General features: G+C 37.3%; 1 protein-coding gene across 1 annotated transcript in view; it reads left to right on the forward strand.

The window, feature by feature from the left end:
* Positions 1 to 2,833: 2,833 nt before the first annotated feature.
* LOC116169426 (dynein regulatory complex subunit 7) overlaps positions 2,834 to 14,364 on the forward strand; it is an 80,107-nt gene continuing 68,576 nt past the window's right edge. The window contains exons 1-2 of the mRNA XM_031485513.1: positions 2,834 to 3,265; positions 9,709 to 9,834. Of these exons, the coding sequence (XP_031341373.1) occupies positions 2,873 to 3,265; positions 9,709 to 9,834 (519 nt within the window). The 5' untranslated portion in view covers positions 2,834 to 2,872. The remainder of the gene's footprint in view (positions 3,266 to 9,708; positions 9,835 to 14,364) is intronic.

The raw sequence follows: 14,364 nt of genomic DNA on the forward strand, positions 1-14,364 counted from the left end.
AATAACCTTTATGAAATCAAAAAGTCATTGTTGAGTCCTAATAACCAAGGGTGGTTACAATAAAAACTTTAAGGGTTCATCTGACCTCAAAAGTTTTGTTTTTATGAACGGGATTCACCTGTAACCGTTTCTACAATTAAAATCTTGCTCAAATAGATCTTCGGTGGCACAATTGACAATAACGTCCATGCATGAAGGCCCATACCTATTTAACTATCTGTGCTTTTGCTACATTTCGAAGAAAAAATGCAAACGAACAATTAGTTTGTTGGAAAAAACGCCTACGTGCAACCTCTTGTGGTGTAAATAATGATGAATTACATCTACAGAGACTCTCAAAGAACTTACGATAGTTTTTGACTTACCCTATACTTACAATTTGTAACTCTGTGGTAAGAGGCAGGGCCATCTAACTTTCATGTCGAAATGAAGAACGCTTCGCTCGCACCACTTTCGAATCGGCAGCAATTGGGACATGAAACAATCGGGAAGGGAATGAATAAAACAATGTTTATGATTTATGTACACCCCAAGAAATATAAACAAATCAATTTAGCATGAAAACACAATTTAGACAAAACAACGCTTAAAAGGGTAGGTACATTAAAGATAGCCAAAAGGACATATGGCTGTACTCCAGTATGAGCTACCTACCCTTAATTACACCATTCATATTAAAGTCGATTATCACACGAGCAAAATCCTCATACTAAACCATAGACATATGGCATATGTCCATTGTTATAAATTCAATGATATGTCTATGTACTAAACAGACGAAAAATTAATTAGACGGGCTCCCCTTTCCTATTTATGCTAAGTCCGCACGAGATGATAAGGCACCACGATACAGCGAAGAATCGGAACTGTATGGAATAAACGGTTAGGCAACACATACTATACTCACTAATGATGTACTTTCGGTTGAATCATTGAATTTATAATTGAATACTTAATGAATACTTAATAAAATAATATAAAAGCATAACCACCTGCACAGTATATCCAAAGAGTATGGTTACTCTTTGGTATAACGAGCAAACATAATTCAGTGACAATATAGGTACGAGGTACCTATAAAAACAAAGCTTAGAGCACGCCAAGCTTCAATAAACCAATATTGGCATTTTATGCGCAATGTAAACAGGTGATGTAATAAATTCTGACATGAAATTCCAAAATTGATGGTTAGTGCGCGACAGAAAAACATATCATTTCCCTTTTCTAAACATTGCGAAACCTGGTACGCGTGCCATTACCACAGATTTAAACACATCTGTGCCATTACTCGAAAACTACTGTATTACTGTAAGAAAATTCAGTGACAAAGTTATTGCCCAAACTTTGTCTTGAACGATTTTCATTGGCATTTGCGCAGAAGGGTCTCTTGAATTTCCTTCGACTGTAAAGTTGGTTGCCTAACGGTAGCTGGGAATTGAAATAAATTCAATGGCTAGGGTTACAATTCTCATCAATCACAAGATATTGAACCTGAAATCGCAATATTGATCTAAATTGCGTTACTTTGTATTATATCAATTCAAACAAAATTTAGGTTCAACCAAAAACAGCGACAATCTTTTTAAATACGACTGAATAAAATATGCAAAACTGCAAAGGTTCATAATGTCCATTGTTGGTGGTCTCACTATACAAAATAAAACTGAAATGGATATTGATTATATAAACACAGTTCTTAATTACAGCATAATGATAATTATCTCCGCGACCAAACGCATAAGATGGCATCGAAGTAGGGCTCGTATTTGGGCGAAATCTTCTGTAACGTGTCGTTTGAGATAAATTGCAACGTCCGACGTGCCGATAGTTCAAATCAGGGACGTTTTTGAATTTTTGAGATTCATACGTCTGACGCGGTGCGGCTTGTACGCATGCGCTGACGCAATGACATATTTTCTGAAACGCCAGCCGTGACGTATTGTTCTTTGTTTTTTTTCCTGGAGGTTCAATTGATAGTGTTTAGAATAATGGAAAACCAGGAGTTATTGTTGAGTTTTCTTTTAGAGGAGAGGAAAACGAAGAACAGGAATTAATTTCAGAAGAGATACTGCGCAGAAGAAATGCACCAGTCCATCAGCTATATTTAAAACGCGACGAGAAGAGGGATTTTGTAATATTCTGGATGATTCCAAGTTTCGCGACTTGTTTAGACTTAAGTATAGCCCAGTTTAACTTCGCCCTCGATCTAATAAAAGATCAAATTCGAACAGATTCGTCCAACAGATACGTACCCGTACCCCGTACCCTTCCCGCTGAAGAAAAACTGGTCGTAACACTTAGGTAAGTAAATACACTTATTTTCCAAAAAATTACAATCATGTAGGAAAGGTCAAAATTATGTAAGAAAAATTACAACTGTTGGTATAGCTTGTTCTTTGACCATATTGTCATAAGAACTGCTGAGTCCTGCAGGAGACGGTAAGAAACTTTATGCCACTGTTTCCACTAATAACTCGCGTCTTCACTTATATATATTTTGGGAGGTCATGAATCATGATGACCAGCAAATAGCACTGCGTCTGCTGCTAAACTGCTCTGATGATAGCGGTAGTGACGCGCGGCTGTAACTGAAGACGGTCGCTGCATGCTGGTTAGAACATGCTTCCATTGCTTTCTGTTGAGGCTGTGGATTGCATCAGACGCTTCATAGGAAACGTACCTGAAATGTGCTTGACATTTCAAACTATTGACCAATCATAAGCATCGGATGACCGTATCGTTGGATTTCGTATTCATGTGAATCCAGCTTTAGTATTTTCAAATGGACAAAAGTTAATTGTCAAAATGCTAGGATACCATGGTTACCTAACAATATTGATTTATTCCCTGTGTCATTACCAACGTTGTGAATATGTCGGAATCTGAAGAGAATACCGAAGAAAATGAGGACGAAGAGGAAGAAGCAGAAGAAGAGCTGGAGCAGTTGGTCGAAGAAGAAGAGGAAAAATTTGTTTCGATTTTTGAAATATTGGACGCACCTCGCGTTCTACCGGAACCGATCACTTTAACTTTAGACCACGTTAAACAAATTCGAAGCGAACTTGGAATTATAACATTGTGTTGGCCTGACATCAAGAATCCTAATTTTGAAAATCGTATTACATTCCCGAAACGGTACGTTGAAAACAGTAATAAAGAAAAATTGCTTTTGCTGTACGCGGAGAACTTTCGAAGACAATTTAATCATCTGCATCCACATCGCAAGCCACTTCTATTGGCGTGCCCGAATGAAGTAGGAGTTATGGTAAGTACTTTGCTTGATTTAGACCATATTCATATTCTTCGTGTAGGCACTATACAGTAAAATATAAACGTTTACGATTTAAATTTCGAAACTTTAGGGTTGTTAAAGACAAATAGCTATACTATTACTTAGTGCTTGTCTCTCTTCAAGATGTACGGGCATTTTTACTATACAGAAATATTCCGTTATTTAGTATTTTTGAAAATAAAGAAATAGTTTTGTTTCCTTTCCATTTATAGAAAATGTACCTTACAAAGTAAAACCACAGATTTAAATATACTAACCACAGATTTAATGGTAAAACAATTGTATGTAATGCCATTGAATTTATAAATAAATTCAATGGTAATACCATTGAATTTATAACTATAAATTCAATGGTAATACATATACAATGGTAAAACTAAGTTACTTTTTTGCTTTCAAAAATGTAACTTTATAACTAGGTAGTTCCATTTTAAAAGTAACTATCACAGCTATGAATTTTCCAAATTACAAAAATGATAAAAGGGGTTCATTACTTACTGTTGTAAATAAGGTTTTTTGTAATCTATAGCCGCACTTCGCGATCGCATTTTAGCAATCTATGTAGGTACGCGCTATGTTGATTGTCTAACGGTAGGCGTTGCGTTTGCACCATGTTTTGCTACTTATTTTACGAATCTCACTTATCTGCCTACTCAGTAGCATAGAGGAAATACAATTTTCTACTATTTCTACAATTCTGCTACTAGTAACCTAGTACATAGTTTACTATAATAAAAGTACCTATAATGCATAAAAAAATCACAATTTAATAAAAAATAATGCGTTTAATACTATACACACAGGAATAATTCGGTAATAATTTTAATTTCACTTTCACACGTTTTATAAACGCTAATTAGTACCACAGATTTAAATAGTAGGGGAAGTATGCCTGAGACGGCATAGTTGATGAGATGGCATACTACTAGCATTTCTGAATTCCTTTCAAATTTTCCGCCTTTAAAACTCTCAAACCATAGAGTAAAGTGTGAGTCATGTTCTGCGTAAATCCCATAACGGCCAGGCATCTTAATCGCAATTTGTGCGCATTTGACTAAAGCGACTGTGCGTGAATATTTGCGTACGTGAGATATATCTGTAAAAATCTCGTTCATCAAATAAATATAAGGTGGGTTCGAAATTATGTATAGTTGCATATGGTTTTAAGAAACTTACTGACACTTTATTGTGTCTTGTAAGAATGTTTTTGTTTTTGTGTAACTAAAATTAAACGAACATGCAATTTGGGGTGAGACGGCATACAACATCAATGGGTGAGTTGACATATGCCGTCTCATCAACAAGCAGTAGCTACCAAATAGGTAGTTAGTTAGATCATAGTTTTCTAGATATCCCGTTAATTTTTAGACATGGGGCGCTATAAAAGACAATCATCAAGACATTCTTGGGATGAGGGAAATATGAAGCAAGCCATAGTTGCCGTTCGTGAAAAAAAAATGGGTTGGCTCTTAGCGTCAAAAACGTTTAACGTTCCCTTCACAACACTAAGGCGTCGCGCTGCCAAAGTTGAAGGTTGGAAGAAAGACTACATGGGAGGCCATAAAGTGACGTTCAATGAAGATTTGGAAAGAGAAATAGTCCAACACTTAAGAAATTTAGAATCCCGATTTTTTGGTTTAACTGCAAAAGATGTGAGAAGCCTAGCTTATCAGATAGCTGAAACTAAGAAAATACCTCACAGATTTTCATCCTCTAAGAAAATGGCCGGTTGGGATTGGCTAAGGGGGTTTAGGCAACGAAACCCAACTATATCACTTAGAACTCCTGAGTCTACATCGGCTGCTAGGGCCAGTGCTTTCAACAGAGAGCAAATTAAAAAATATTTCAAAAAGTTGGCCGAAGTATTAGACACATATAAATTTGAACCAAACGATATATGGAATGTGGACGAGTCTGGCTTCTCTACCGTTCCCTCTCGAAATAGTAAAATTTTCGCTACAAAGGGGAGAAAGCAGGTTGGGATTCTCACTAGTGCTGAACGGGGACAACACTTTACGGTCGCGTGTTGCATGAATGTCATAGGCACATTCGTACCACCGGCTATTATTTTTCCAAGGAAGAATATGAAGTATGAATTAATGGATGGTGCTCCTACAGGTTCGGTTGGTTTCGCACAGGAAAATGGTTGGATGAACGGAGAGGTTTTTTTGAAATGGATGAAACATTTCATCAAATTTGCAAAACCAACTGCGGAAAAGAAGGTGCTGCTCCTCTTGGATGGCCATAGCAGCCATAAAAACCTGGATGTTTTGTTGCTCGCGAAGGAGTCTGGAGTTGTGATGTTCTGTTTCCCACCACATTGCACCCACAGGGTGCAGCCACTTGATGTCAGCTTCTACGGACCACTAACCACATTTTACAACCAAGAGTTAAATAACTGGTTGAGAAACCACCCAGGACGAACTGTCACTCATTTTCAGGTAACTAACATATTTAATGAAGCTTATGTTAAAGCGGCAACTGCTAAAAATGCCCCAAATGGATATTCTGCCACGGGAATATTTCCGTATAATCCAGATATATTCCCAGACCATATGTTTGCTCCTGCAGAGGTCACTAATGTTCCTGAGAGAGAAGAACACTCTATAAATGTGACAGATGATGGCGACCAATCTGGATCTGGTGAAGTAGGAGCTGGAACCTCTCATGAAGAACTTCCTACAGATATTGACAAAGATATCATGAATATTTCAGTTGAAGATATATTACCGTTGCCAGTTACTACACAAACTACTCGAAAGGTCAACAAAAGGAGAGGAAAGTACGGATTTTTGAATAGTACACCCGAAATAAAAGCAGTAAAAGATCTAGTCGCAGAAAAGGCTGCCGAAGCTTTGCGAAAATCTGCAAAGGCTGCTAAGAGACGTGTTCTTGTTGAAGGAGATGTACAGAACAAAAATGAAATTCCTGATAAACCCTTGAGAAGATCTGGTAGAGCTGTTCAGAAACATATTGTTGTAGGAAATGAAGATACGGAAGAAAGTAGCGAAGAAGATCCTTTTGCCGGAGAAGATGCCGAGAATGATGTATCGTGTATATACTGCAATGATTTGTATTCTCGTTCCCGTTCAAATGAATTGTGGGTGCAATGCCAAGAATGTAGGCAGTGGTGCCACGCAGAGTGTGCTGGTGCAGAAAAAAAATTTAAAACATTCATTTGTGATATTTGTAAAGCCTAAAATGTATCTATGCCATCTCATCCATAAGCGTATGGGTGAGATGGCACTCGTAAGATTTATTTTATGTAACCATAACACATGCTAGAAGTAATAAAACTTAAATTTTGAATGTAGATATATTAAGATCACATATCGTACTTCTTATTTCAATGTCTACAAAAGTTTAATATAAAAAAAAAAAAAATTTATAGTCTATTAAAAAAAAGTATGCCGTCTCAGGCATACTTCCCCTATATTTAAATCTGTGTTAGTACGACCTAAAAAATCCAAAAATTATTCATTCATTTCATTATTTTGCCCATTCGTGATTCAATATTATTTGATCTGGAATCCGGGAGTCCGTTTAGAGAGAAATATGTTATTCTGGATAAGTAGAACCCAAGAATAATTATTAGTTACCTACTCTTTGGTAGAACGGATCACTTGGGCGGCCATCTTGGATTTTATTCGCGGGCTTCTTATCACCTGCTTACCATTGCATATGTGCTTAGGTACTAATAAATACGAATCTCCGCATTCATCCGACGCCCCGTTTACTCGCAATTCGCGTTTGAAGTCAAACTTCACCATCAGTATTCTATTTAGGCGGATTTCGCTCAAAACCCTCCACAAAATAGTACTTATTAAATTTTTGAGTCACTTATCATATCTCGAGCTTCTGTTGGCGACACTAGAAAGAGCACCACGAACTGATGCAGCTATAATAAAAAAATATATACTGGATCAAGTCACTAAATCACGATTTTTTGAAATGTTTGTACCTTCTCGACTCCATAACTCCAAAATTATTACTTTTGCTTAAAAAAAAGCAACTTTTCGCTACGAGTTACAGTTATTGAGATACAATCGAAAAACTAAAAAAGAGGCACACCCCATCCATAAGGACTTTTTATGTTCTTGAAACACCAAGGAACAACGGTACCTACCAATTTTCAAAACTCCAGGTTTTTTTCCTTCGCTTGTCGATTATTTGTGTAATTTACCTAACTGGGTCTACTAATATCTGATTTGCAAGACATAGTGTTTTTTTAAACCGCAATTTTCCCTTAAAGACTCGGTTAACAGGATATAAATCAAATATTTACCTTAAATTTAACCAAGTAGATAAAACGACTCCTCTTTTTTGTATGTGGACTGCTAGAAAGATGACTCTCCCCTTATTTTGGAGTGACATGGATTAAACTGGATGTCTTTATTGGACTCCATTCTCGTAACGGAATCGCTGCTTTTTTAATGAAAGATTTTCCCTCTTCAGAGGTGTGATAGTGGATGTCTAGGTTGGCGTAAGCATTTGCCTGAGGAACCGTTCAAAGGCAACGGAGGTGGGTCCTAAAACTGAGTAATACCGTTGACTGTAATATACCTAGTCCAGTAGGGATCAAAAAGGGGTGTTTGCATGCAAAAGGTGGGGTAGTAGCGATTTTTTAGTATGTAGTTAGAATTGGGGCCCTAATGAAAAATCCAAGTTTTCGACCTCGAGGCGCATGCGCTCGAGCCGCCATCTTAGATTTTAGGTACAAAAATTTTGTTTTTTGATAATAATTCAAAAACGATGGCTTTCACGACAAAAGATGTTCTATACAAAGATAAAGAGGAAAAAATTTCCTACATTTTTTGTAGCACATATATGTTGGGAGTTACAGCTCCGTGAAGCACTATTTGAAAAAAAAAGTATTATATTTTGTTATTTGGCTGTTAATAACTAAAATAAATAATTTAAACAAATGCAAATCATATTAGGTATTGAGAGAGGATCATAAATGACCTTCAGTGTATCGAATCTGTATGCGTCAGTCTGCTTATTGTCTAGCTTGCAGAACGTTACGCTGAACGCTGTTATAATGGAAAATCTGCTGAGAGAATATATTCAGCAAGTATAGTCTCAAATACGAAGACCTAACCTAGTACATTCTGTTATAACATGCCTTCAGTGGTTGTGACACTCCGTCATCCCTACGCTATTCAATCAGGGAAAAACTAAATTTTGTACTCTGATAGAAAAGAACAGAGAAGAATTGGCGCAACTCCGAGCCTTTAGGACGTACCACCAAGTACAGAAATGGAGAGGTATAGAGAAAAATCCTGAAGACTGGGGTTGGAAGCATGGTGCTTACGGGATCACTCTCATAACAATGATGGAAAAACCCTAGGAAAAACCAGCTCCCGCTTCCTTATTAAAATCGGTATCTGCAAAAAGGGGTGCGATGGGGCATGCATCTCCCGAAAGGCTGGACTTAAATGTTCGGTTGTATGTGGCTTTTGCAACGGAGAATCTTGCGGAAATATGCCGAAAACCCCCACGCAAAGCGAGGACGAGGATGACGACATTTTTCAGGCTATACGGACCAAAACACAGACAACTACGACCAAGACACCGACAATAACCAACCCGGACCATCGAAACGTACCAAAATGTACAAATTGATTTTTGTAACGCTCTAAAATCATAATTTACTGTTCTTAAATTTAAAAAAATGCGATATACCTATAACACCTTTAACTTTGTTTACGAAAAGTATAATACTGTTAAATGATAATATGCCTTTTAGTTTTTTTTTATAATTATGTAAAAAATATATATAATAAAAATAATAAAATAAAACTCAGCCGTGATTATAATTTATACACTTTTACTTTTACTTGTATTTTTATTTTTGTTTGCTTTCCTCTCTTTGTATTCAAGTATTAATTTGTTCCTGAGTGCTAGCGTAATTTACAATTTATATTTTCTTTTCCTATAACGAGTTGGGGTTACATGGAAGAACAGGGTTGTCAAAACACTGAATGTAGTCCCATTTCCCGTATACATTATGTGTTACTCATTTATATATATTATATATTTTATACTTATTTGGTTTTGGTATTACGTGGAAATAAATGTCATTATTATTATTATTATTATTATTACTATACTATTAGAGTGATTAATGCATACCTAATGCGCCATCGTGTTTCTTACCTTCACTCTTCGCGTCGACTAGACGTTTCAAATAGATAAGACGATGCGTACGACGTGTGGAAAATATCAGATCGTCTTGACCAACAGAAATCGTGCTTTATTGCTACCCTAACACTTTTCTTCAAACTCTGATAAGCGCTGTTGCAGTATGAAGTGTTTCAACCGTTGTTCTTTCGGAACAATTTTTTTAATGAAATTTGTGTTTATATCGCGCTAGGTTTGCAACATAACTACTGACATTCCTTTTTCCCTTTCAGAAAATGGTTTGCACAACCATTCGGCCGACCACTTTACCATACCCCGAAATCGAAACGTGGGAGGACTGTTCGTTGTTTGTTGGAGACCACTTCAAATATGAACCTCTTGAAGCTCCTACACTTCTGGTAAGTTTTTCCTTTTCTTATGCGCACTTAAAAAAATTAAATTACGATGTGGCGAATGCCGACAGGAGTGATTACTTTTTATCGTTTAAGTTGAGAGATTCCCTCTCGCCTCAAATTTCGGCTTACCTACCGCTAAACCACGTGTCGATTCGTATAAATTAAGTATTTCTTAGTTTTTTCCATTACGACATTATAACTGTCATCGTTACTTTTAATTAAAATAATTTATACAAAAAGTTATTGCATAAATTGAATAAACGTCTTGTAAAAAAACGGTGGCGGTTAGGTTCGAACCCGCGTCGTCGACCGAATCTCATCATAAATCAAAATATATACTCTCTCAAAGAAAGCCTTACTAATTAACTTAAAATTAAAACGAAAACTTCCTTTTTCTAACTGCGTTAATACAAAAACCACATACAAATATGATTTCTATGTCTAAAAGGACTCGGTTAATACTGAACTCGTACTCACATTGACAGTACGCACATTTATAGGACGGATTTCACTATTTATCATCGGCATCGATATTAAAACTTCAACTACTCATAATTCAATTTGCCTATTTATATAGCAAACAATTAAGTTCGAAAAATCTAGAAGGCATAATTATCATATTTCACAGGAAGAATGGGTCACATCCGCTTCCATCCCTTATCCATCGCCTTAATGGCGCATCGAGAATGTTCTAGAAAGATCGGTACAGTAGTATTAGGCAATTTCCCGTCGCCCGCCTTCCCAACTACCCTAATGACGTATTCGGCTAGTTTTGATTGCAAATTCTACCAAAATGTTATTAGTAAATTCAATATATCTCGGAAATGGCAAAAGGGAACAAAGGACATGGGGGGAATGCACTTCTTTATAATTGTTTTCACATACCTACACATTTACTAGGTACTTATGCAATTATACGTACCTACGGCTGTATCAAAAAAAGTTTGCTACACACATGCAGCATCTACCTAACGCTCAAATTGAAGTATGAGTACATTCAGAGGTTGTACATACATTCATTATAACTAAGAAACCCCTTGTTTCATTTAATGTTTGCAAAGTTGTCCTTCAAGTCATCCCTTACATATCAAAACTATACACACGTAAATTGAATGATTATGTGATTTATTGAGAACACCTCGCTTCATCCTGTTTTACATTTATATGATCCTTCGACCGCACACGATCTGTTGTAATTACCTCACTCCACTCTAAAGAATAGAATCTTATAACAAAGGGAGAATAACGCGCAACATTCGCAAAGGTGAATCCAAAAAGTTTTATCTGCTCGTGGGAAATTTATCGCTGATAAATTTCGTCGTTGTCGCCCAACGAGGAAGACCTAAAATTCCGTGTCAATTTATCACAATGGACATATCAAATCAACATCTATAAATTAAATATCTGTTTAGGATGGTCCAAATGATTGTATAAGATGGGTTATAAAGGAGCAGAGAATGAATTATTACGTATTAAGTAGGTAGTAAGTTATTTACGAGTTTACGAGCGAAGTCACTGGAACGAAAGGGAAATTGGAATTATTGTTGAAAAATTAGAATAGGCGTTTTTAAATAGTTTCTTGTTTTTTATGGGCGTTTAAGAGACAGTTTGGAAGAGGCAATAAAATATCGACGGAATATAATTTATTGTTTGGCACAATTTCGTAAATTACACTGTGTGAACCTGGCTGAACGGTCGGTGTTGGTTTGGGGTGGACAGGCAGGTCGCGGTCCGCGGCCCACCGGATAGACGCGCGGTGCAGGGGAGACGCAGGGTTCGCGAACTACCTACCCGCGTTCTACTCAGCACGTAAACAGCAGCCGCCGGGGTCCGTGTGAAATTACCGGGAATGTATCGGTCGGGCCATTAGTCGAGCCTGATGTTTAAATGAACAGTAACAAGAGATGCTACTTTACCACCCCGGTTAACAATTCCTTTCTTTGGTCCCTCGTGACGCACTCATTACAAACCGTCAAGTTCTTGATATTTCAACCTGCTACTACGATCTGCCATAATCTAATTTGTATTTGAAAACGCGACGTATATATTCACACCAAACCGGGAATTTGTATGTATATCGGCCGTGATAAGGGACGAGGACGAGGGCTCTTCCCTGGGAGGGAAGGTTTGCTACGAACACAATGAATATACATGAATACACGCATACTCCGCGTATCAAAGTGACCTCGCGCTATTGTCTCAATTTTAGAAATAGTCGTCATCGCACGCCGCCTTTTTGTCTTAAACCGCAAACGATCCACTAATTAGGCTTAGCCTTCACGACTCGGAGATAAATTATACGCAGCCATAAGCAATTCCACCCTAATCAAACTGAAATTGTATCAGAAACTTTTAATTCTTTATACATAACATTTAATCAACGAAATATCGAATTGAATAAATCAAACGCAATTTACAAATAGGAAACACGATACCTTAATTCTATGACGACGGGTCAGATGAACTTTTTTAGGTAACGAGAGAATACCTACAGAGAACATTGTGTCCTTAGTAAAAAATAAATTAACAAATGTTTCGTTTGCGTCCTTATTTTTGTGCTAATCTCTATATGTACCTATAAGATATTTTTCCATACAGGAGCCATTGTCATAATGAATCTTTTACCAAAGCTTCAGATCGATACCACTTCCTAGGTACAAAATCTGAGAAATCTGTTAGGAAAGTCATCCGGTCTATACTTACATTTTGGCTGGGATCAATACTTTTTGAAGGGATTTACTAATGGTCCGCTTATTGAACCTTGTGGTACACCACTCGCAAGTGTGCGAGTTCGTTGATTCAGTTTAATTTTCCGTAAGGACAGAACTAGTACTAGTGTACGTGTATTGATCAAATAAATAGATTCAATGAAAAGAAAACAATCGAATTGCACAACAAAAACAGAACTGCCGGCTGGTACCAATGCTGTTTATCTCCGACTACGCAAAACACAGAGGAAAAAACCCATGTGGGAAAGTTCCTTTAAAATCTAAGAGTAGGTGACATGACTAGTGACCACTATCAATAAATTTGGAAAACGGCCTACAACGTCATGGAAATGAGACCATCGACACTGCAGAAAAAAACAGTATCTAAGGACGCCACTTCCCAGATTCCTAACCAGAAGTGCTGGACTTAAAGAGGTAGGTATTTATTTTATTTTTTTTTATTTATTTTGCCTTTTATTTTTGAGTGGGCGGGGTTTCAGCCAAGGCTGCTCTACCAACCCAACCCACTATACATTTACAAATATCCATGCCCGAACCCGGATTCGAAACAGGGACCCCGGCACCACAGTCCAGCTGCAACTGAACTGCGCCACACGGGCCGGCCGGTACTACCCCCCTTCCACCACCTGAAAATTAATTAAATGTCGCCACTAAAAAAATGGGGTAGTAAGTACACCCCAAAATATTTACAGCCACCCCAAACCACAGTTTACATACTGGAAAGCGTAGAGCAGGACTGCCACCTAGCTGCTATGCGTTGGGTCGACCGCAAATGCTCTCAATAGCCCAAATAACATCTGAAAAAATCACAAATGAAGAAATAAAGAAAAACGAAAGCCAAACTGGCTATATCAGCCTACATGTATAGAAAATCAAAAAAATCAAAACACCTTCCTGGAGCTACCGTTACACAATTTCCTAGTTCAAATGATATATTACACATACACATACGGTTCTTCAGTTTGTTTTGGTAAAACACTGTAATAAATGGTAAAATAATTATTTAATTTTCGAGAGAGCACATCTCTAAATCAATTTTAAATAATTTATAGAACTATACTTATCGACATGGAATTATTATTATTATTATTATGGTCCCACTTTTAGGTGCATATCTGCGGAACTATACGGGTTTAAGTGTGCTGGGAAGCACCGATAGTATGTGAAACGAATTCCAAAGAAACAGTGTGGCAAGCACTACGCTCTATAGCCGCGTAGAGATAAACCCCAGGTACTCGAAAAAGAGTTGCACGGGAGAGTTATAGTTTGTACAAACAAATTTATTTCGATGAGACCTTTCATTAGAATACCATGAAGGGCATGTGTTTACCCCCCCCCCCTCCTCCCATTTTCTAAAGTTTAACTTGGCACCATTAAAGGCATGCGTATGCAAAATCTGAGACCAATTGGTTGTCGTAAGTAAAAGTTATGCACGTTTTACTTTCAAATACAGCATCTCAGGAAATAATTCGTGGGGGGGGGGGGGGCCCTTATAGACAGCGACATTTGATGGCCGTCTGGCACACCTCAAGGTATAGCAAAAAATTCCAGGACTCTAGGACCGTTCCCCTAGAAGTAGGGGCCGGACGGACTGACGGACAAAACGCAAACAATAGCACAAAAATGCGCTAATAAAATTAGAATTGCGAATGTGGAAATTCCACTTTTATTTGTGGAGCAATTTTTTTTTAATTTAACAGAAGATGCTTCTTATTAAAGAGAAAAATGAAAACGTAAAACCTATATCTGAAAATGGATTGCAAGTGTGGAAATGCGCTTGTGGTAAATCGTTTACCATTACTTG

The sequence above is a fragment of the Photinus pyralis genome, unplaced genomic scaffold, assembly GCF_008802855.1.
Source record: "Photinus pyralis isolate 1611_PpyrPB1 unplaced genomic scaffold, Ppyr1.3 Ppyr1.4_LG4, whole genome shotgun sequence".
In the NCBI taxonomy this organism is placed as follows: domain Eukaryota; kingdom Metazoa; phylum Arthropoda; class Insecta; order Coleoptera; family Lampyridae; genus Photinus; species Photinus pyralis.